Source organism: Rattus norvegicus, chromosome 6 (genome assembly GCF_021556685.1).
Source record: "Rattus norvegicus strain SHRSP/BbbUtx chromosome 6, alternate assembly SHRSP_T2T, whole genome shotgun sequence".
Classification (NCBI taxonomy): domain Eukaryota; kingdom Metazoa; phylum Chordata; class Mammalia; order Rodentia; family Muridae; genus Rattus; species Rattus norvegicus.
Window position 1 is genome coordinate 103,749,407 of NC_141539.1, and position 25,678 is coordinate 103,775,084.

The 25,678-nt window shown below is 39.6% G+C and overlaps 1 protein-coding gene across 28 annotated transcripts in view; it reads left to right on the forward strand.

Moving 5' to 3' along the window:
• Nucleotides 1–25,678, forward strand: part of Gphn (gephyrin) — a 532,330-nt gene that overhangs the window by 431,210 nt on the left and 75,442 nt on the right. For all 28 annotated transcript variants that reach the window (XM_087554592.1, XM_087554602.1, XM_087554605.1 and 25 more), the window contains one exon: nucleotides 14,984–15,039. In XM_087554592.1, coding sequence (XP_087410718.1) covers nucleotides 14,984–15,039 — 56 coding nt within the window. The remainder of the gene's footprint in view (nucleotides 1–14,983; nucleotides 15,040–25,678) is intronic.

Consider the following 25,678-nt stretch of genomic DNA (forward strand, 5'->3'; position numbering starts at 1 on the left):
CGTTGATGGTTTTCCGTATATTAAACCATCCCTGCATGCCTGGGATGAAGCCTACTTGATCATGGTGGATGATTGTTTTGATGTGCTCTTGAATTCGGTTTGCCAGAATTTTATTGAGTATTTTTGCGTCGATATTCATAAGGGAAATTGGTCTGAAGTTCTCTTTCTTTGTTGTGTCTTTGTGTGGTTTAGGTATAAGAGTAATTGTAGATTCGTAGAAGGAATTCGGTAGGGCTCCATCTGTTTCAATTTTGTGGAATAGTTTGGATAATATTGGTATGAGGTCTTCTATGAAGGTTTGATAGAATTCTGCACTAAACCCATCTGGACCTGGGCTCTTTTTGGTTGGGAGACCTTTAATGACTGCTTCTATTTCCTTAGGAGTTATGGGGTTGTTTAACTGGTTTATCTGTTCCTGATTTAACTTTGATACCTGGTATCTGTCTAGGAAATTGTCCATTTCCTGAAGATTTTCAAATTTTGTTGAATATAGGTTTTTATAGTAAGATCTGATGATTTTTTGAATTTCCTCTGAATCTGTAGTTATGTCTCCCTTTTCATTTCTGATTTTGTTAATTTGGACGCACTCTCTGTGTCCTCTCGTTAGTCTGGCTAAGGGTTTATCTATCTTGTTGATTTTCTCAAAGAACCAACTTTTGGTCCTGTTGATTCTTTCTATGGTCCTTTTTGTTTCTACTTGGTTGATTTCAGCTCTGAGTTTGATTATTTCCTGCCTTCTACTCCTCCTGGGTGTATTTGCTTCTTTTTGTTCTAGAGCTTTTAGGTGTGCTGTCAAGCTGCTGACATATGCTCTTTCCTGTTTCTTTCTGCAGGCACTCAGCGCTATGAGTTTTCCTCTTAGCACAGCTTTCATTGTGTCCCATAAGTTTGAGTATGTTGTATCTTCATTTTCATTAAATTCTAAAAAGTTTTTAATTTCTTTCTTTATTTCTTCCTTGACCAGGTTATCATTGAGTAGAGCATTGTTCAATTTCCACGTATATGTGGGCATTCTTCCCTTATTGTTATTGAAGACCAGTTTTAGGCCGTGGTGGTCCGATAGCACGCATGGGATTATTTCTATCTTTCTGTACCTGTTGAGGCCCGTTTTTTGACCAATTATATGGTCAATTTTGGAGAAAGTACCATGAGGAGCTGAGAAGAAGGTATATCCTTTTGCTTTAGGATAGAATGTTCTATAAATATCCGTTAAGTCCATTTGGCTCATGACTTCTCTTAGTCTGTCGACATCACTGTTTAATTTCTGTTTCCATGATCTGTCCATTGATGAGAGTGGGGTGTTGAAATCTCCCACTATTATTGTGTGAGGTGCAATGTGTGTTTTGAGCTTTAGTAAGGTTTCTTTTACGTATGTAGGTGCCCTTGTATTTGGGGCATAGATATTTAGGATTGAGAGTTCATCTTGGTGGATTTTTCCTTTGATGAATATGAAGTGTCCTTCCTTATCTTTTTTGATGACTTTTAGTTGGAAATTGATTTTATTTGATATTAGAATGGCTACTCCAGCTTGCTTCTTCTGACCATTTGCTTGGAAAGTTGTTTTCCAGCCTTTCACTCTGAGGTAGTGTCTGTCTTTGTCTCTGAGGTGTGTTTCCTGTAGGCAGCAGAATGCAGGGTCCTCGTTGCGTATCCAGTTTGTTAATCTATGTCTTTTTATTGGGGAGTTGAGGCCATTGATATTGAGAGATATTAAGGAATAGTGATTATTGTTTCCCTTTATATTCATATTTGGATGTGAGGTTATGTTTGTGTGCTTTCATTCTCTTTGTTTTGTTGCCAAGACGATTAGTTTCTTGCTTCTTCTAGGGTATAGCTTGCCTCCTTATGTTGGGCTTTACCATTTATTATCCTTTGTAGTGCTGGATTTGTAGAAAGATATTGTGTAAATTTGGTTTTGTCATGGAATATCTTGGTTTCTCCATCAATGTTAATTGCGAGTTTTGCTGGATACAGTAACCTGGGCTGGCATTTGTGTTCTCTTAGGGTCTGTATGACATCAGTCCAGGATCTTCTGGCCTTCATAGTTTCTGGCGAGAAGTCTGGTGTGATTCTGATAGGTCTCCCTTTATATGTTACTTGACCTTTTTCCCTTACTGCTTTTAATATTCTTTCTTTATTTTGTGCGTTTGGTGTTTTGACAATTATGTGACGGGAGGTGTTTCTTTTCTGGTCCAATCTATTTGGAGTTCTGTAGGCTTCTTGTATGCCTATGGGTATCTCTTTTTTTAGGTTAGGGAAGTTTTCTTCTATGATTTTGTTGAAGATATTTACTGGTCCTTTGAGCTGGGAGTCTTCACTCTCTTCTATACCTATTATCCTTAGGTTTGATCTTCTCATTGAGTCCTGGATTTCCTGTATGTTTTGGACCAGTAGCTTTTTCCGCTTTACATTATCTTTGACAGTTGAGTCAATGATTTCTATGGAATCTTCTGCTCCTGAGATTCTCTCTTCCATCTCTTGTATTCTGTTGGTGAAGCTTGTATCTACAGCTCCTTGTCTCTTCTTTTGGTTTTCTATATCCAGGGTTGTTTCCATGTGTTCTTTCTTGATTGCTTCTATTTCCATTTTTAATTCCTTCATCTGTTTGATTGTGTTTTCCTGGAATTCTTTCAGGGATTTTTGCCATTCCTCTCTGTAGGCCTCTACTTGTTTATTAATGATTTCCTGTGTTTCCCTAAGTGTGTTCATGTCTTTCTTGAAGTCCTCCAGCATCATGATCAAATATGATTTTGAAACTAGATCTTGCTTTTCTGGTGTGTTTGGATATTCCATGTTTGTTTTGGTGGGAGAATTGGGCTCCGATGATGGCATGCAGTCTTGGTTTCTGTTGCTTGGGTTCCTGCGCTTGCCTCTCGCCATCAGATTATCTCTAGTGTTACTTTGTTCTTCTATTTCTGACAGTGGCTAGACTGTTCTATAAGCCTGTGTGTCAGGAGTGCTGTAGACCTGTTTTCCTCTCTTTCAGTCAGTTATGGGGACAGTGTGTTCTGCTTTCCGGCGTGTAGTTTTTCCTCTCTACAGGTCTTCAGCTGTTCCTGTGGGCCTGTGTCTTGAGTTCACCAGGCAGCTTTCTTGCAGCAGAAAATTTGGTCTTACCTGTGGTCCCGAAGCTCAGGTTCGCTCGTGGGGTGCTGCCCAGGGGCTCTCTGCAGCGGCAGCAACCAGGAAGACCTGTGCCGCCCCTTCCGGGAGCTTCAGTGCACCAGGGTTCCAGATGGTCTTTGGCTTTTTCCTCTGGCGTCCGAGATGTGTGTGCAGGGAGCAGTCTCTTCTGGTTTCCCAGGCTTGTCTGCCTCTCTGAAGGTTTAGCTCTCCCTCCCACGGGATTTGGGTGCAGAGAACTGTTTATCCGGTCTGTTTCTTTCAGGTTCCGGCGGTGTCTCAGGCGCAGAAGTCCTGCCGCTCCTGGGCCCTCCCCCACGGGAGCCCAGAGGCCTTATACAGTTTCCTCTTGGGCCAGGGATGTGGGCAGGGGTGAGCAGTGTTGGTGGTCTCTTCCGCTCTGCAGCCTCAGGAGTGCCCACCTGACCAGGCAGTTGGGTCTCTCTCTCACCAGGTCTGGGAGCAGAGAGCTGCTGCGGGCCGGGATCCGCGGGTGTGGGGCGAAATCAATTCTTAACAATATAAAAATGGCTGGGGGAATCACCATCCCTGACCTCAAGCTCTACTACAGAGCAATAGTGATAAAAACTGCATTATATTGGTATAGAAACAGATAGGTTGATCAATGGAATAGGATTGAGGACCCAGAAATAAAACCACACACTTATGCACACTTGATTTTTGACAAAGAAGCCAAAAATGTACAATGGATAAAAGAAAGCATCTCAATAAATGGTGCTGGTCTAACAGGCTTTCTGTATGTAGGAAAATGAAAATAGACCCATATTTGTCACCATACACGAAGCTCAAGTCCAAGTGGATCAAAGACCTCAACATAAAACCAGATACCCTCTATCTAATACAAGAGAGAGTGGGAAAGAGCCTTGAACTCATTGGCACAGGGGGAAATTTCCTAAACTGAACTCCAAATGGCTCAAGCTCTAAGATCAAGAATTGATAAATGGGACCTCATGAAACTGGAAAGCTTCTGAAAGGCAAAGGACATAGTCAATAGGACAAACTGGCAACCTACAGACTGGGAAAACTTTTCACTAACCCCACATCTAATAGAGAGCTAATATCCAAAATATATAAAGAACTCGAGACGCTAACCACCAAACAACCCAGTCAAAAAATGGGGTATAGAACTAAACCGAGGATTCAAAACAGAGGAATTTCAAATGGCTGAGAAGCACCTAGAGAAATGTTCAGTCTTTAGTGATCAAAAATATGCAAATCAAAACGACCCTGAGATTACATCTAATGGATATCAGAATGGCTAGGATCAAAACCTTAGGTGACAGCACATGTTGGGAGGATGTGGAGAAAGAGAAACACTCCTCCATTGCTGGTGGGATTGCAACTGGTACAACCACTCTGGAAATCAATTTGAAGGTTCCACAAAAAATTGGAAATAGATCTATTTAAAGACTCAGCAATACCACTCTTGGGCATATACCCAAAAAATGCACTACCATACCATAGGGGCACATGTTCTACTATGTTCCTAGTGTCCTTATTTGTGATAGACAAAACTAGGAAACAACCCAGATTTACCATGACAGAAGAATGAATACAGAAAATGTGGTTCATTTACACAACGGAATACTACTCAGCTATTAAGAATGAGGACATCCTGAGTTTTGCAGGCAAATGGATGAAACTAGAAAATATCCTAAGTGAAGTTTAAAAAAAAAAAGAAAGGACAGACTACCCAAGATACAGTCCACAGAACTCACAAAGTTCATCAAGATGAAGGGCCCAAATGAGGACACCAATCCCACTTGGGAAGGAGAAGAAAGCAATCAAAAGGGAGAGGGAGGGAGGGACCTGGGAGGAAAGGGGAATGGGGTTGGGGGTGGGAGGATGGGCATGATCTGGTATTGGGTGGAGGAAAGGGACTGAAGAATAAGAGTATATTAAATCTTTTTAATTTTATCTAATTTAATCATCCAGTACAACTGTCATATGAAGCCTTTTATCACAGCCTTGTGGCCCTCTCTTCTCACCTCCCTCTACCCTTTCTGGACTCTAATATATGCATAAATACTATTGTCCAGTGCTTATCATTCAGTGCCATTATAGCGTTTTGCATTTTTATTGGATATTTTATATATTTACATTTTAAATGTTATCCCCTTTCCTCATTTCCCCCCTCTCCCATCCCCCTTCTCCTGCTTCTATGAGGATGCTTCCCTTCCCACCCACCAACTCCCCTGTCACTGCCCTGGCATTCCCCTACACTAGGGAAACAAGCCTTATTATAGCTTCTTAAACAAAGAACAGTGTTAATTCCTATGCCATATTCCTTCTATTCTCACAGCTATTTCCTAGATTCTCTGAAAATTGTGCTGTTTATACAGTACTAACATGATAATGATGATATTTCTTGTTATTAAAAATAAAATAATGCCTAAACAGTATTTCAAGAGGCTTAAGGAGAAATCATATATAGCAGGGAAATGAAATGAAGGATATTTCTATAACAAATGAATTTGGGATGATAATTTTCTATATAATGCCACAATGATTAGTTATCTGTTAGTATCAATTTTATATCAAATGACATAACCAGAAGTCTTCAAAAATGTAACAAAATTAAAGGTGTTTCCTGGACATTAAGAAAACAGGGAAGACTCAGATGTGGTTGATCATGGATGTAACCCTAACACAAAAGAGGCTGAGACAGAGGATAAAGGAGTTCAAGGACAGCCTTGGCTATCTAGTGAGTTCTCCATGCCAGTTTAACTACATCGTGCAGCTGGGACTGCTGTCACACACTGCTGCACTTGACCTATGAAATAATATTTCTATTCTTTTCCTTCAGAAGTATGTTTGCAAGTGGATGTATAGCTCATTGCCATTTTGGATCCAGAGTTTGAAAAAACTTAAAACAGTCTGGCACATTATTAGAATTGAAATAATGTCGTTTACTCCATTCCCTTCACTGTCCTTAGTACTTGATTTGACACTTAAGGAATAGAAGACACTTGGTAGAAATTTATTGAAAGAATAAAAGGGGTGGGATATGAATACACCATGATTATCTTTATTGTTACTAGCAAGTTCAGAAGCATACTAGTTTTGTTAAAGTCCTGAATCTAATAATAGGCAGAGTCATAATTCAGATTCAGTTCTCTGTTAATTCAAGCCGTGCTGATTCACTCTGGTACAGAAGTTAAAAAAAAAAAAAAAAGTGGGGCGGGGGAGTTAGATATCTAGATTGCTGTAAAAGGAAACACGCTGATAATGTGTTGTGTAGCAGTACAGAAATATAAATAATTAAAAGTAAATAGAAGTATGTTCACATTTTCAGTATGGAATTATAAAATATCATTGATTCATTAATTTTCAATAAAAAGTAATTTGCTTTAAAATGCTGCAAAAATTTGTTTAATATATTTAAACATTTGTAAAATATTGATAATTCTTGAAGTAATTATTACTGCTTGTATTTTAAATTATCTAAAAGGCTTTTTAATGAACCTATAAAAGTGACATTGTAAAAACAGCATTTCAGGAAAGCTTCTAGTTTAATATAAGTTTCCAAAAAGAAAAAATACAAAACTCTAGGAATTTACTTACTCAGATAACATTTAGAAAGGTTAAGATATAACATGTAGAAACAAAATGATTCTTTGTTAATTTTTCCCCTCTCTACATCAAAGTAACGAAAGTCAACTATGAAAAAAAAGCGACTCAAACAATATTTTACTTAAGCCTTTAGAAAAATAATACTGCCTGATACTTAAAGAAACAACACCATGATAGTGCATGTCTGTAATCCTAGCACTCACTGAGAGTTCAAGAACTGTGGGCTACGTGATAAACTACAGGCCAGCTTGTACTACAAAGTGACATCCCATTAAGAATGGACAAAAGGCCCAGACCCCGTGAGAGAGAGACCCAAACGCCTGGTCAGGTGGGCACTCCTGAGGCTGCAGAGCGGAAGAGACCACCAACACTGCTCACCCCTGCCCACATCCCTGGCCCAAGAGGAAACAATATAAGGCCTCTGGGCTCCCGTGGGGGAGGGCCCAGGAGCGGCAGGACCCCTGCCTGAGACACCGCTGGAACCTGAAGGAAACAGACCGGATAAACAGTTCTCTGCACCCAAATCCCGTGGGAGGGAGAGCTAAACCTTCAGAGAGGCAGACAAGCCTGGGCAACCAGAAGAGACTGCTCTCTGCACACACATCTCGGACACCAGAGGAAAAAGCCAAAGACCATCTGGAACCCTGGTGCACTGAAGCTCCCGGAAGAGGCGGCACAGGTCTTCCTGGTTGCTGCCACTGCAGAGAGCCCTTGGGCAACACCCCACGAGCGAACTTGAGCCTCGGGACCACAGGTAAGACCAAATTTTCTGCTGCAAGAAAGCTGTCTGGTGAACTCAAGACACAGGCCCACAGGAACAGCTGAAGACCTGTAGAGAGGAAAAACTACACGCCCGAAAGCAGAACACTCTGTCCCCATAACTGACTGAAAGAGAGGAAAACAGGTCTACAGCACTCCTGACACACAGGCTTATAGGACAGTCTAGCCACTGTCAGAAATAGCAGAACAAAGTAACACTAGAGATAATCTGATGGCGAGAGGCAAGCGCAGGAACCCAAGCAACAGAAACCAAGACTACATGGCAACATCGGAGCCCAAATCTCCCATCAAAACAAACATGGAATATCCAAACACACCAGAAAAGCAAGATCTAGTTTCAAAATCATTTTTGATCATGATGCTGGAGGGCTTCAAGAAAGACGTGAAGAACTCCCTTAGAGAACAAGTAGAAGCCTACAGAGAGGAATCGCAAAAATGCCTGAAAGAATTCCAGGAAAACATAAATAAACAAGTAGAAGCCCATAGAGAGGAGACACAAAAATCCCTGAAAGAATTCCAGGAAATCATAAATAAACAAGTAGAAGCCATAGAGAGGAGTCACAAAAATCCCTGAAAGAATTCCAGGAAAACACAATCAAACAGTTGAAGGAATTAAAAATGGAAATAGAAGCAATCAAGAAAGAACACATGGAAACAACCCTGGATATGGAAAACCAAAAGAAGAGACAAGGAGCTGTAGATACAAGCTTCACCAACAGAATACAAGAGATGGAAGAGAGAATTTCAGGAGCAGAAGATTCCATAGAAATCATTGACTCAACTGTCAAAGATAATGTAAAGCGGAAAAAGCTACGGGTCCAAAACATACAGGAAATCCAGGACACAATGAGAAGATCAAAACTAAGGATAATAGGTATAGAAGAGAGTGAAGACTCCCAGCTCAAAGGACCATTAAATATCTTCAACAAAATCATAGAAGAAAACTTCCCTAACCTAAAAAAAAGAGATACCCATAGGCATACAAGAAGCCTACAGAACTCCAAATAGAATGGACCAGAAAAGAAATACCTCCCGTCACATAATAGTCAAAACACCAAACGCACGAAATAAAGAAAGAATATTAAAAGCAGTAAGGGAAAAAGGTCAAGTAACATATAAATGGAGACCTATCAGAATCACACCAGACTTCTCGCCAGAAACTATGAAGGCCAGAAGATCCTTGACTGATGTCATACAGACCCTAAGAGAACACAAATGCCAGCCCAGGTTACTGTATCCAGCAAAACTCTCAATTAACATTGATGGAGAAACCAAGATATTTCATGACAAAACCAAATTTACACAATATCTTTCTACAAATCCAGCACTACAAAGGATAATAAATGGTAAAGCCCAACATAAGGAGGCAAGCTATACCCTAGAAGAAGCAAGAAACTAATCGTCTTGGCAACAAAACAAAGAGAATGAAAGCACACAAACATAACCTCACATCCAAATATGAATATAACGGGAAGCAACAATCACTATTCCTTAATATCTCTCAATATGAATGGCCTCAACTCCCCAATAAAAAGACATAGATTAACAAACTGGATACGCAACGAGGACCCTGCATTCTGCTGCCTACAGGAAACACACCTCAGAGACAAAGACAGACACTACCTCAGAGTGAAAGGCTGGAAAACAACTTTCCAAGCAAATGGTCAGAAGAAGCAAGCTGGAGTAGCCATTCTAATATCAAATAAAATCAATTTCCAACTAAAAGTCATCAAAAAAGATAAGGAAGGACACTTCATATTCATCAAAGGAAAAATCAACCAAGATGAACTCTCAATCCTAAATATCTATGCCCCAAATACAAGGGCACCTACATACGTAAAAGAAACCTTACTAAAGCTCAAAACACACATTGCACCTCACACAATAATAGTGGGAAATTTCAACACCCCACTCTCATCAATGGACAGATCATGGAAACAGAAATAAAACAGTGATGTAGACAGACTAAGAGAAGTCATGAGCCAAATGGACTTAACGGATATTTATAGAACATTCTACCATAAAGCAAAAGGATATACCTTCTTCTCACCTCCTCATGGTACTTTCTCCAAAACTGACCATATAATTGGTCAAAAAACGGGCCTCAACAGGTACAGAAAGATAGAAATAATCCCATGCATGCTATCAGACCACCACGGCCTAAAACTGGTCTTCAATAACAATAAGGGAAGAATGCCCACATATACGTGGAAATTGAACAATGCTCTACTCAATGATAACCTGGTCAAGGAAGAAATAAAGAAAGAAATTAAAAACTTTTTAGAATTTAATGAAAATGAAGGTACAACATACCCAAACTTATGGGACACAATGAAAGCTGTGCTAAGAGGAAAACTCATAGCGCTGAGTGCCTGCAGAAAGAAACAGGAAAGAGCATATGTCAGCAGCTTGACAGCACACCTAAAAGCTCTAGAACAAAAAGAAGCGAATACACCCAGGAGGAGTAGAAGGCAGGAAATAATCAAACTCAGAGCTGAAATCAACCAAGTAGAAACAAAAAGGACCATAGAAAGAATCAACAGAACCAAAAGTTGGTTCTTTGAGAAAATCAACAAGATAGATAAACCCTTAGCCAGACTAACGAGAGGACACAGAGAGTGCGTCCAAATTAACAAAATCAGAAATGAAAAGGGAGACATAACTACAGATTCAGAGGAAATTCAAAAAAATCATCAGATCTTACTATAAAAGCCTATATTCAACAAAACTTGAAAATCTACAGGAAATGGACAATTTCATAGACAGATACCAGGTATCGAAGTTAAATCAGGAACAGATAAACCAGTTAAACAACCCCATAACTCCTAAGGAAATAGAAGCAGTCATTAAAGGTCTCCCAACCAAAAAGAGCCCAGGTCCAGACGGGTTTAGTGCAGAATTCTATCAAACCTTCATAGAAGACCTCATACCAATATTATCCAAACTATTCCACAAAATTGAAACAGATGGAGCCCTACCGAATTCCTTCTATGAAGCCACAATTACTCTTATACCTAAACCACACAAAGACACAACAAAGAAAGAGAACTTCAGACCAATTTCCCTTATGAATATCGATGCAAAAATACTCAATAAAATTCTGGCAAACCGAATTCAAGAGCACATCAAAACAATCATGCACCATGATCAAGTAGGCTTCATCCCAGGCATGCAGGGATGGTTTAATATACGGAAAACCATCAACATGATCCATTATATAAACAAACTAAAAGAACAGAACCACATGATCATTTCATTAGATGCTGAGAAAGCATTTGACAAAATTCAACACCCCTTCATGATAAAAGTCCTGGAAAGAATAGGAATTCAAGGCCCATACCTAAACATAGTAAAAGCCATATACAGCAAACCAGTTGCTAACATTAAACTAAATGGAGAGAAACTTGAAGCAATCCCACTAAAATCAGGGACTAGACAAGGCTGCCCACTCTCTCCCTACTTATTCAATATAGTTCTTGAAGTTCTAGCCAGAGCAATCAGACAACAAAAGGAGATCAAGGGGATACAGATCGGAAAAGAAGAGGTCAAAATATCACTATTTGCAGATGACATGATAGTATATTTAAGTGATCCCAAAAGTTCCACCAGAGAACTACTAAAGCTGATAAACAACTTCAGCAAAGTGGCTGGGTATAAAATTAACTCAAATACATCAGTTGCCTTCCTCTACACAAAAGAGAAAAAAGCCGAAAAAGAAATTAGGGAAACGACACCCTTCATAATAGACCCAAATAATATAAAGTACCTCGGTGTGACTTTAACCAAGCAAGTAAAAGATCTGTACAATAAGAACTTCAAGACACTGAGGAAAGAAATTGAAGAAGACCTCAGAAGATGGAAAGATCTCCCATGCTCATGGATTGGCAGGATTAATATAGTAAACTTGGCCATTTTACCAAAAGCGATCTACAGATTCAATGCAATCCTCATCAAAATACCAATCCAATTCTTCAAAGAGTTAGACAGAACAATTTGCAAATTCATGTGGAATAACAAAAAACCCAGGATAGCTAAAGCTATCCTCAACAATAAAAGGACTTCAGGGGGAATCACTATCCCTGAACTCAAGCAGTATTACAGAGCAATAGTGATAAAAACTGCATGGTATTGGTACAGAGACAGACAGATAGACCAATGGAATAGAATTGAAGACCCAGAAATGAACCCACACACCTATGGTCACTTGATTTTTGACAAAGGAGCCAAAACCATCCAATGGAAAAAAGATAGCATTTTCAGCAAATGGTGCTGGTTCAACTGGAGGGCAACATGTAGAAGAATGCAGATCGATCCATGCTTATCACCCTGTACAAAGCTTAAGTCCAAGTGGATCAAGGACCTCCACATCAAACCAGACACCCTCAAACTAATAGAAGAAAAACTAGGGAAGCATCTGGAACACACGGGCACTGGAAAAAATTTCCTGAACAAAACACCAATGGCTTATGCTCTAAGATCAAGAATCGACAAATGGGATCTCATAAAACTGCAAAGCTTCTGTAAGGCAAAGGACACTGTGGTTAGGACAAAACGGCAACCAACAGATTGGGAAAAGATCTTTACCAATCCTACAACAGATAGAGGCCTTATATCCAAAATATACAAAGAACTCAAGAAGTTAGACCGCAGGGAAACAAATAACCCTATTAAAAAATGGGGTTCAGACCTAAACAAAGAATTCACAGCTGAGGAATGCCGAATGGCTGAGAAACACCTAAAGAAATGTTCAACATCTTTAGTCATAAGGGAAATGCAAATCAAAACAACCCTGAGATTTCACCTCACACCAGTGAGAATGGCTAAGATCAAAAACTCAGGTGACAGCAGATGCTGGCGAGGATGTGGAGAAAGAGGAACACTCCTCCATTGTTGGTGGGATTGCAGACTGGTAAAACCATTCTGGAAATCAGTCTGGAGGTTCCTCAGAAAATTGGACATTGAACTGCCTGAGGATCCAGCTATACCTCTCTTGGGCATATACCCAAAAGATGCCTCTACATATAAAAGAGACACGTGCTCCACTATGTTCATCGCAGCCTTATTTATAATAGCCAGAAAATGGAAAGAACCCAGATGCCCTTCAACAGAGGAATGGATACAGAAAATGTGGTACATCTACACAATGGAATATTACTCAGCTATCAAAAACAACGAGTTTATGAAATTCGTAGGCAAATGGTTGGAACTGGAAAATATCATCCTGAGTGAGCTAACCCAATCACAGAAAGACATACATGGTATGCACTCATTGATAAGTGGCTATTAGCCCAAATGCTTGAATTACCCTAGATCCCTAGAACAAACGAAACTCAAGACGGATGATCAAAATGTGAATGCTTCACTCCTTCTTTAAATGAGGAAAAAGAATACCCTTGGCAGGGAAGGGAGAGGCAAAGATTAAAACAGAGACTGAAGGAACACCCATTCAGAGCCTGCCCCACATGTGGCCCATACATATACAGCCACCCAATTAGACAAGATGGATGAAGCAAAGAAGTGCAGACCGACAGGAGCCAGATGTAGATCTCTCCTGAGAGACACAGCCAGAATACAGCAAATACAGAGGCGAATGCCAGCAGCAAACCACTGAACTGAGAATAGGACCCCCGTTGAAGGAATCAGAGAAAGAACTGGAAGAGCTTGAAGGGGCTCGAGACCCCAAAAGTACAACAATGTCAAGCAACCAGAGCTTCCAGGGACTAAGCCACTACCTAAAGACTATACATGGACTGACCCTGGACTCTGACCCCATGGGTAGCAATGAATATCCTAGTAAGAGCACCAGTGGAAGGGGAAGCCCTGGGTCCTGCTAAGACTGAACCTCCAGTGAACTAGTCTATGGGGGGAGGGCGGCAATGGGGGGAGGGTTGGGAGGGGAACACCCATAAGGAAGGGGAGGGGGGAGGGGGATGTTTGCCCGGAAACCAGGAAAGGGAATAACACTTGAAATGTATATAAGAAATACTCAAGTTAATAAAAAAAAAAAAGAATGGACAAGAGGGGAGAAGAAGGGAAAGAGTAAAATGACTCCATATGTCTTCAAGGTGAAAAGGTTATTTAGTTGTCACTTACAGCAAATATAATTAAACATTCACATGTAAGGTGTTATTAACTCCATTTATAGGCCTCAAATCCCTCGTTTTATCAAATGATATGAAAATTACAGTAGTGATCATAAAACTCATTAGATAGGCCTTGCATTGCCAGTAGTATTGATCTTAAACCCAAATAATATATTTAAGAAAACACAATATTCTCTAGAAATTCTTTTTTCGTTTTTTCCAAGTCATTAACTTACTATGTCTGGCATCGGAGAAGGAATGGATGAATCTAAACAAGAAGGGTTTTGGTTTTGTTTGTTTTTTTTTTTTTAATCCTAATTCTGGATTTTTTTTTTCCAATTTAAAAATTAAAGGCTGTAAGAGCTGGGGAGAAAGCTCAGTAGGTAAAAATGCTTGCCACGTAATCAAATTCTCAGATACCAAGCATGAGTGTCTCTAATCCTAAAGGTTTTATTGGGAGATGGAAGGACAAATCAGAAGCTCATGGACCAGCTACTCCACCATATACAGAACAGAAATGTTCAAGATCCTGTCTGAAATAAATAAGGGAGGAGGCAAGGTTGTTCACTGACATCCACATGTGCCCTATCCCACACAGGTGCTTACATTTGCACACATAAATGTACCTACATGCTCAAAAAGCTTTTTTCAAATAATTTTACCTAACACAGTGGTACATGTCCGTAATCCCATTAAGGGGAAGATAGATGTAAGAGAACTGTCTTGAATTCAAGCCCAGCCTGGTCTGCATAGCATGTCCCAGTCCAACCAGAGCCATACAGTGAAATCCAATGACAAAAATAATTTTTTATAAATACTCCTAAAAATAAAAGTATGTAGCCATAAGTGTGTAACTCAGTATTAGAACACTTAACCTGGTGTGGCAAGCCCCTAGTTCCAGCACTGTAAAAATATTAAGTGGAAAATATGATGCAACAAAACTTGTCTATTCATATCATATCAGTTCATAAATAGGATTATTTCATGTCCAGGGATTTTCCAATTTTCCTTTAAATAAATAAGAAAATGTTAAGCTAAAAAAAAACTGTTACAAAATATTGGAGAAGATTTGGTTTGAAAAGTGGTAATATTCATGTCCATGAATACAGTTATATCATTATGCATGTGGTCATGTCATTTGAAAGGATAAGCCAAAGGGACTTGTTAGAAAAGCACATGGCATCCCATGAAGAACATCTCCAATAATGTCAAAGGGCACGACTCAATCCACTTCTGCTGACGCTTGGGATCTACTGTGTACCAAAGATCAAGCAAGTCAGAGAACAGCCATTGTCTACTCTCCTGAAAATAATCTTAATGAAATTTTAGAGTCTCAATACGAGGTTCTTGTTCCTTGCTTTAAGTCCGTGCTGATTTATTCTTGGCTCTGTTCCATCTCACAGCTGCTGATGGTCCAGGAGATCGTTTCATCATTGGGGAATCCCAAGCTGGTGAACAGGTGAGCTTCGTAAGTCGAGAAACACTGAAGATTTCTGCTTCACAGACTTTGGGCATCCAATTATAAGTGTCCAGTATCAGCATTGTGGAAGTCATAGAGAATGATGAGTTAGAATACTATCAAAAGGATAAAAGAAAAGTCCCCTTGTGAACAACAAAGAAAAAACATTACTTAATGAACCTACATTTATCAATATATAATGAATAAGTTTATTAACCACCCCATAGACATGCCTTATAGGCATTTTCTAGCCCTAGGTGATTCTTCCTATAAATTTTGAATTTCTGGCTATAATTACATGCACCTCAATGCTTACATGCTTAAATAAGGAAGCTAGAGTGATTACTGTCAGAATCAACCTTCTACAGATGACATTAACCCCGCTTATTTTAAGTAGTTAAAAATAAGTGCATGAGAAAATGAGGAAGAAAGGAAGACATGGAGATAGAGTTTATAAAAACTGAGACCTTTTTTAAAATTATATATTGCGGGGTTGGGGATTTAGCTCAGTGGTAGAGCGCTTGCCTAGCAAGCGCAAGGCCCTGGGTTCGGTCCCCAGCTCCGAAAAAAAAAATATATATATATATATATATTGCTATTTTATTTTTACATACTACTTATGGAAAAAAACAGGCTTTGTGTGTGTGTGTGTGTGTGTGTGTGTGTGTGTGTGTGTGTGTGTACATGTTTGTGTGTCTGAATGTAGGTACACAGATGATGCCATGCACATATTCAAATAAGAAGATAACCTCAGATGTCAGTCCTCACCATCAACCTTGTTTGAGACAGAGTCTCTTAAGACTGCTGTATGTGCAAGGACAGCTAGCCTTTGAGACTCTAATTTTCTGGTATTCACTCCCCATCTCACCATAGAGCACTGGAATTACAGGCACGTTACTGGACTTGCTTTTAGATGAGTTCTGGGAATTCAATCTCAGGTCCTCACACTTGTACATTAACCACTTTACCCAATGAGCCATCTCTCTTTAATACTTTTTTACTTTATTTGATCACTTAGTACATATTTCTAACAGCTATGAACATCTATTTTTATAGTGAAGCCGCAAAACAAATTGGTGTTGAAGGAACACTTACCTGAACTTGAGTTGAATGTGCTCAGCATTCCTGTGTCCAACATACTATATGACTGGGAAGGGCTACATCCTGTAACTTACATTAAGATATCATGTTTTCTTGAAAATGAAGAGGCAGCATAGATAATAAATATTATAGTATATACTATATTACAGTATATTAGTTATTAAGCTAATGGTGTCAGTCAGTCACTCTGGAGTGCAGAAGAAACTTGAACAGTTCAACAGAAGATGCTTAGGATGATAACACTGGAGCATTCTAGACAGAGAGCAGTATAAATTAAAAGACCCAGAGGTGCCTGGCCTGGCAGCTTACACCTAAAATAGCTATCACTCGTTCAGCAAAAATGTTGGAAGATCAATGCAAGTTCAAGGTCAACCCGGTTCACATAGCAAATTCCAGGCAGCCAGAACTACACATATGGTGAAATCTTTAAGATGTTCTTAAAACCTTAAAAGAACAAAAACAAATATTTAAAGAAAAATTATATGAGCTACTCAGAGAATTACAGGTGGTTTATGTTAACCATAGCATAACAGATTAAGGGTCTCTAAGACCCTCACACCCTGTTTGTTAGGTACTTCTGACTATACTAGAGAACTGAGAGCATTAAATGAACTGTGAAACTTAGAAGTTTCTAAATTCTTATAGAGGCTTGATGGGGTAAAGTCAAACAATTCAAGAAAACTTCAGATCACCTGTGTTGTCCTTCATCTTCATTGTGTGTTTCACAACTTAGCACAGTCTCGGATATTTTGACAGAGCTACATTGTCCACTCACAGCTTACCCTTGAACACTGAGGTGCCGCTGTACACACATGGACAGTGATTTATAAAATCTTTCCTTAGTGCTTTACAATGTGTAGCCTTAAATAACTAATAGCTTGGTCCCTATAATTAGCACCAGATGCTTTCAAAGAAAATACTGGGTAATTGTAACCAGTTGTAATGTTGTCATTAGATTTCCAAAGAATGAGACTCAGTACCTCCAATAACAAAAAGCCAAGATTTTAACTGTGTGCACTGTATATACGACGCACAAAGGAAATTTTTTTTTTTTATTAACTTGAGTATTTCTTATATACATTTCGAGTGTTATTCCCTTTCCCGGTTTCCGGGCAAACATCCCCCTCCCCTTCCTTATGGGTGTTCCCCTCCCAACCCTCCCCCCATTGCCGCCCTCCCCCCATAGACTAGTTCACTGGGGGTTCAGTCTTAGCAGGACCCAGGGCTTCCCCTTCCACTGGTGCTCTTACTGGGATATTCATTGCTACCTATGGGGTCAGAGTCCAGGGTCAGTCCATGTATAGTCTTTAGGTAGTGGCTTAGTCCCTGGAAGCTCTGGTTGCTTGGCATTGTTGTACTTTTGGGGTCTCGAGCCCCTTCAAGCTCTTCCAGTTCTTTCTCTGATTCCTTCAATAGGGGACCTATTCTCAGTTCAGTGGTTTGCTGCTGGCATTCGCCTCTATATTTGCTGTATTCTGGCTGTGTCTCTCAGGAGCGATCTACATCCGGCTCCTGTCGGTCTGCACTTCTTTGCTTCATCCATCTTGTCTAATTGGGTGGCTGTATATGTATGGGCCACATGTGGGGCAGGCTCTGAATGGGTGTTCCTTCAGTCTCTGTTTTAATCTTTGCCTCTCCCTTCCCTGCCAAGGGTATTCTTTTTCCTCATTTAAAGAAGGAGTGAAGCATTCACATTTTGATCATCCGTCTTGAGTTTCGTTTGTTCTAGGGATCTAGGGTAATTCAAGCATTTGGGCTAATAGCCACTTATCAATGAGTGCATACCATGTATGTCTTTCTGTGATTGGGTTAGCTCACTCAGGATGATATTTTCCAGTTCCAACCATTTGCCTACGAATTTCATAAACTCGTTGTTTTTGATAGCTGAGTAATATTCCATTGTGTAGATGTACCACATTTTCTGTATCCATTCCTCTGTTGAAGGGCATCTGGGTTCTTTCCATTTTCTGGCTATTATAAATAAGGCTGCGATGAACATAGTGGAGCACGTGTCTCTTTTATATGTTGAGGCATCTTTTGGGTATATGCCCAAGAGAGGTATAGCTGGATCCTCAGGCAGTTCAATGTCCAATTTTCTGAGGAACCTCCAGACTGATTTCCAGAATGGTTTTACCAGTCTGCAATCCCACCAACAATGGAGGAGTGTTCCTCTTTCTCCACATCCTCGCCAGCATCTGCTGTCACCTGAGTTTTTGATCTTAGCCAATCGCACTGGTGTGAGGTGAAATCTCAGGGTTGTTTTGATTTGCATTTCCCTTATGACTAAAGATGTTGAACAATTCTTTAGGTGTTTCTCAGCCATTCGGCATTCCTCAGCTGTGAATTCTTTGTTTAGGTCTGAACCCCATTTTTTAATAGGGTTATTTGTTTCCCTGCGGTCTAACTTCTTGAGTTCTTTGTATATTTTGGATATAAGGCCTCTATCTGTTGTAGGATTAGTAAAGATCTTTTCCCAATCTGTTGGTTGCCGTTTTGTCCTAACCACAGTGTCCTTTGCCTTACAGAAGCTTTGCAGTTTTATGAGATCCCATTTGTCGATTCTTGATCTTAGAGCATGAGCCATTGGTGTTTTGTTCAGGAAATTTTTTCCAGTGCCCATGTGTTCCAGATGCTTCCCTAGTTTTTCTTCTATTAGTTTGAGTGTGTCTGGTTTGATGTGGAGGTCCTTGATCCACTTGGACTTAAGCTTTGTACAGGGTGATAAGCATGGATCGATCTGCATTCTTCTACATGTTGCCCTCCAGTTGAACCAGCACCATTTGCTGAAAATGCTATCTTTTTTCCATTGGATGGTTTTGGCTCCTTTGTCAAAAATCAAGTGACCATAGGTGTGTGGGTTCATTTCTGGGTCTTCAATTCTATTCCATTGGTCTATCTGTCTGTCTCTGTACCAATACCATGCAGTTTTTATCACTATTGCTCTGTAATACTGCTTGAGTTCAGGGATAGTGATTCCCCCTGAAGTTCTTTGATTGTTCAGGATAGCTTTAGCTATCCTGGGTTTTTTGTTATTCCAGATGAATTTGCAAATTGTTCTGTCTAACTCTTTGAAGAATTGGATTGGTATTTTGATGGGGATTGCATTGAATCTGTAGATTGCTTTTGGTAAAATGGCCATTTTTACCATATTAATCCTGCCAATCCATGAGCATGGGAGATCTTTCCATCTTCTGAGGTCTTCTTCAATTTCTTTCCTCAGTGTCTTAAAGTTCTTATTGTACAGATCTTTTACTTGCTTGGTTAAAGTCACACCGAGGTACTTTGTATTATTTGGGTCTATTATGAAGGGTGTCGTTTCCCTAATTTCTTTCTCGGCTTGTTTCTCTTTTGTATAGAGGAAGGCAACTGATTTATTTGAGTTAATTTTATACCCAGCCACATTGCTGAAGTTGTTTATCAGCTTTAGTAGTTCTCTGGTGGAACTTTTGGGATCACTTAAATATACTATCATGTCATCTGCAAATAGTGATATTTTGACCTCTTCTTTTCCGATCTGTATCCCCTTGATCTCCTTTTGTTGTCTGATTGCTCTGGCTAGAACTTCAAGAACTATATTGAATAAGTAGGGAGAGAGTGGGCAGCCTTGTCTAGTCCCTGATTTTAGTGGGATTGCTTCAAGTTTCTCTCCATTTAGTTTAATGTTAGCAACTGGTTTGCTGTATATGGCTTTTACTATGTTTAGGTATGGGCCTTGAATTCCTATTCTTTCCAGGACTTTTATCATGAAGGGGTGTTGAATTTTGTCAAATGCTTTCTCAGCATCTAATGAAATGATCATGTGGTTCTGTTCTTTCAGTTTGTTTATATGATGGATCACGTTGATGGTTTTCCGTATATTAAACCATCCCTGCATGCCTGGGATGAAGCCTACTTGATCATGGTGGATGATTGTTTTGATGTGCTCTTGAATTCGGTTTGCCAGAATTTTATTGAGTATTTTTGCGTCGATATTCATAAGGGAAATTGGTCTGAAGTTCTCTTTCTTTGTTGTGTCTTTGTGTGGTTTAGGTATAAGAGTAATTGTGGCTTCGTAGAAGGAATTCGGGAGTGATCCATCTGTTTCAATTTTGTGGAATAGTTTGGATAATATTGGTATGAGGTCTTCTATGAAGGTTTGATAGAATTCTGGACTAAACCCATCTGGACCTGGGCTCTTTTTGGTTGGGAGACCTTTAATGACTGCTTCTATTTCCTTAGGAGTTATGGGGTTGTTTAACTGGTTTATCTGTTCCTGATTTAACCTCGATACCTGGTATCTGTCTAGGAAATTGTCCATTTCCTGAAGATTTTCAAATTTTGTTGAATATAGGTTTTTATAGTAAGATCTGATGATTTTTTGAATTTCCTCCGAATCTGTAGTTATGTCTCCCTTTTCATTTCTGATTTTGTTAATTTGGACACACTCTCTGTGTCCTCTCGTTAGTCTGGCTAAGGGTTTATCTATCTTGTTGATTTTCTCAAAGAACCAACTTTTGGTTCTGTTGATTCTTTCTTTTTTTTTTTTTTTTTTGTTTGTTTTTTTGTGGTTTTTTTTTTTTTTTTATTAACTTGAGTATTTCTTATATACATTTCGAGTGTTATTCCCTTTCCCGGTTTCCGGGCAAACATCCCCCTCCCCCCTCCCCTTCCTTATGGGTGTTCCCCTCCCAACCCTCCCCCCATTGCCGCCCTCCCCCCATAGACTAGTTCACTGGGGGTTCAGTCTTAGCAGGACCCAGGGCTTCCCCTTCCACTGGTGCTCTTACTAGGATATTCATTGCTACCTATGGGGTCAGAGTCCAGGGTCAGTCCATGTATAGTCTTTAGGTAGTGGCTTAGTCCCTGGAAGCTCTGGTTGCTTGGCATTGTTGTACTTTTGGGGTCTCGAGCCCCTTCAAGCTCTTCCAGTTCTTTCTCTGATTCCTTCAATAGGGGACCTATTCTCAGTTCAGTGGTTTGCTGCTGGCATTCGCCTCTATATTTGCTGTATTCTGGCTGTGTCTCTCAGGAGCGATCTACATCCGGCTCCTGTCGGTCTGCACTTCTTTGCTTCATCCATCTAGTCTAATTGGGTGGCTGTATATGTATGGGCCACATGTGGGGCAGGCTCTGAATGGGTGTTCCTTCAGTCTCTGTTTTAATCTTTGCCTCTCCCTTCCCTGCCAAGGGTATTCTTTTTCCTCATTTAAAGAAGGAGTGAAGCATTCACATTTTGATCATCCGTCTTGAGTTTCGTTTGTTCTAGGGATCTAGGGTAATTCAAGCATTTGGGCTAATAGCCACTTATCAATGAGTGCATACCATGTATGTCTTTCTGTGATTGGGTTAGCTCACTCAGGATGATATTTTCCAGTTCCAACCATTTGCCTACAAATTTCATAAACTCGTTGTTTTTGATAGCTGAGTAATATTCCATTGTGTAGATGTACCACATTTTCTGTATCCATTCCTCTGTTGAAGGGCATCTGGGTTCTTTCCATTTTCTGGCTATTATAAATAAGGCTGCGATGAACATAGTGGAGCACGTGTCTCTTTTATGTGTTGAGGCATCATTTGGGTATATGCCCAAGAGAGGTATAGCTGGATCCTCAGGCAGTTCAATGTCCAATTTTCTGAGGAACCTCCAGACTGATTTCCAGAATGGTTTTACCAGTCTGCAATCCCACCAACAATGGAGGAGTGTTCCTCTTTCTCCACATCCTCGCCAGCATCTGCTGTCACCTGAGTTTTTGATCTTAGCCAATCGCACTGGTGTGAGGTGAAATCTCAGGGTTGTTTTGATTTGCATTTCCCTTATGACTAAAGATGTTGAACATTTCTTTAGGTGTTTCTCAGCCATTCGGCATTCCTCAGCTGTGAATTCTTTGTTTAGCTCTGAACCCCATTTTTTAATAGGGTTATTTGTTTCCCTGCGGTCTAACTTCTTGAGTTCTTTGTATATTTTGGAAATAAGGCCTCTATCTGTTGTAGGATTGGTAAAGATCTTTTCCCAATCTGTTGGTTGCCGTTTTGTCCTAACCACAGTGTCCTTTGCCTTACAGAAGCTTTGCAGTTTTATGAGATCCCATTTGTCGATTCTTGATCTTAGAGCATAAGCCATTGGTGTTTTGTTCAGGAAATTTTTTCCAGTGCCCATGTGTTCCAGATGCTTCCCTAGTTTTTCTTCTATTAGTTTGAGTGTGTCTGGTTTGATGTGGAGGTCCTTGATCCACTTGGACTTAAGCTTTGTACAGGGTGATAAGCATGGATCGATCTGCATTCTTCTACATGTTGCCCTCCAGTTGAACCAGCACCATTTGCTGAAAATGCTATCTTTTTTCCATTGGATGGTTTTGGCTCCTTTGTCAAAAATCAAGTGACCATAGGTGTGTGGGTTCATTTCTGGGTCTTCAATTCTATTCCATTGGTCTATCTGTCTGTCTCTGTACCAATACCATGCAGTTTTTATCACTATTGCTCTGTAATACTGCTTGAGTTCAGGGATAGTGATTCCCCCTGAAGTCCTTTTATTGTTGAGGATAGCTTTAGCTATCCTGGGTTTTTTGTTATTCCACATGAATTTGCAAATTGTTCTGTCTAACTCTTTGAAGAATTGGATTGGTATTTTGATGGGGATTGCATTGAATCTGTAGATTGCTTTTGGTAAAATGGCCATTTTTACCATATTAATCCTGCCAATCCATGAGCATGGGAGATCTTTCCATCTTCTGAGGTCTTCTTCAATTTCTTTCCTCAGTGTCTTGAAGTTCTTATTGTACAGATCTTTTACTTGCTTGGTTAAAGTCACACCGAGGTACTTTATATTATTTGGGTCTATTATGAAGGGTGTCGTTTCCCTAATTTCTTTCTCGGCTTTTTTCTCTTTTGTATAGAGGAAGGCAACTGATTTATTTGAGTTAATTTTATACCCAGCCACTTTGCTGAAGTTGTTCATCAGCTTTAGTAGTTCTCTGGTGGAACTTTTGGGATCACTTAAATATACTATCATGTCATCTGCAAATAGTGATATTTTGACCTCTTCTTTTCCGATCTGTATCCCTTTGATCTCCTTTTGTTGTCTGATTGCTCTGGCTAGAACTTCAAGAACTATATTGAATAAGTAGGGAGAGAGTGGGCAGCCTTGTCTAGTCCCTGATTTTAGTGGGATTGCTTCAAGTTTCTCTCCATTTAGTTTAATGTTAGCAACTGGTTTGCTGTATATGGCTTTTACTATGTTTAGGTATGGGCCTTGAATTCCTATTCTTTCCAGGACTTTTATCATGAAGGGGTGTTGAATTTTGTCAAATGCTTTCTCAGCATCTAATGAAATGATCATGTGGTTCTGTTCTTTCAGTTTGTTTATATGATGGATCACGTTGATGGTTTTCCGTATATTAAACCATCCCTGCATGCCTGGGATGAAGCCTACTTGATCATGGTGGATGATTGTTTTGATGTGCTCTTGAATTCGGTTTGCCAGAATTTTATTGAGTATTTTTGCGTCGATATTCATAAGGGAAATTGGTCTGAAGTTCTCTTTCTTTGTTGTGTCTTTGTGTGGTTTAGGTATAAGAGTAATTGTGGCTTCATAGAAGGAATTCGGTAGGGCTCCATCTGTTTCAATTTTGTGGAATAGTTTGGATAATATTGGTATGAGGTCTTCTATGAAGGTTTGATAGAATTCTGCACTAAACCCGTCTGGACCTGGGCTCTTTTTGGTTGGGAGACCTTTAATGACTGCTTCTATTTCCTTAGGAGTTATGGGGTTGTTTAACTGGTTTATCTGTTCCTGATTTAACTTCGATACCTGGTATCTGTCTAGGAAATTGTCCATTTCCTGAAGATTTTCAAATTTTGTTGAATATAGGTTTTTATAGTAAGATCTGATGATTTTTTGAATTTCCTCCGAATCTGTAGTTATGTCTCCCTTTTCATTTCTGATTTTGTTAATTTGGACACACTCTCTGTGTCCTCTCGTTAGTCTGGCTAAGGGTTTATCTATCTTGTTGATTTTCTCAAAGAACCAACTTTTGGTTCTGTTGATTCTTTCTATGGTCCTTTTTGTTTCTACTTGGTTGATTTCAGCTCTGAGTTTGATTATTTCCTGCCTTCTACTCCTCCTGGGTGTATTTGCTTCTTTTTGTTCTAGAGCTTTTAGGTGTGCTGTCAAGCTGCTGACATATGCTCTTTCCTGTTTCTTTCTGCAGCCACTCAGCGCTATGAGTTTTCCTCTTAGCACAGCTTTCATTGTGTCCCATAAGTTTGAGTATGTTGTATCTTCATTTTCATTAAATTCTAAAAAGTTTTTAATTTCTTTCTTTATTTCTTCCTTGACCAGGTTATCATTGAGTAGAGCATTGTTCAATTTCCACGTATATATGGGCATTCTTCCCTTATTGTTATTGAAGACCAGTTTTAGGCCTTGGTGGTCCGATAGCACGCATGGGATTATTTCTATCTTTCTGTACCTGTTGAGGCCCGTTTTTTGACCAATTATATGGTCAATTTTGGAGAAAGTACCATGAGGAGCTGAGAAGAAGGTATATCCTTTTGCTTTAGGATAGAATGTTCTATAAATATCCGTTAAGTCCATTTGGCTCATGACTTCTCTTAGTCTGTCTACATCACTGTTTAATTTCTGTTTCCATGATCTGTCCATTGATAAGAGTGGGGTGTTGAAATCTCCCACTATTATTGTGTGAGGTGCAATGTGTGTTTTGAGCTTTAGTAAGGTTTCTTTTACGTATGTAGGTGCCCTTGTATTTGGGGCATAGATATTTAGGATTGAGAGTTCATCTTGGTTGATTTTTCCTTTGATGAATATGAAGTGTCCTTCCTTATCTTTTTTGATGACTTTTAGTTGGAAATTGATTTTATTTGATATCAGAATGGCTACTCCAGCTTGCTTCTTCTGACCATTTGCTTGGAAAGTTGTTTTCCAGCCTTTCACTCTGAGGTAGTGTCTGTCTTTGTCTCTGAGGTGTGTTTCCTGTAGGCAGCAGAATGCAGGGTCCTCGTTGCATATCCAGTTTGTTAATCTATGTCTTTTTATTGGGGAGTTGAGGCCATTGATATTGAGAGATATTAAGGAATAGTGATTGTTGCTTCCCGTTATATTCATATTTGGATGTGAGGTTATGTTTGTGTGCTTTCATTCTCTTTGTTTTGTTGCCAAGACGATTAGTTTCTTGCTTCTTCTAGGGTATAGCTTGCCTCCTTATGTTGGGCTTTACCATTTATTATCCTTTGTAGTGCTGGATTTGTAGAAAGATATTGTGTAAATTTGGTTTTGTCATGGAATATCTTGGTTTCTCCATCAATGTTAATTGAGAGTTTTGCTGGATACAGTAACCTGGGCTGGCATTTGTGTTCTCTTAGGGTCTGTATAACATCAGTCCAGGATCTTCTGGCCTTCATAGTTTCTGGCGAGAAGTCTGGTGTGATTCTGATAGGTCTCCCTTTATATGTTACTTGACCTTTTTCCCTTACTGCTTTTAATATTCTTTCTTTATTTTGTGCGTTTGGTGATTTGACAATTATGTGACGGGAGGTGTTTCTT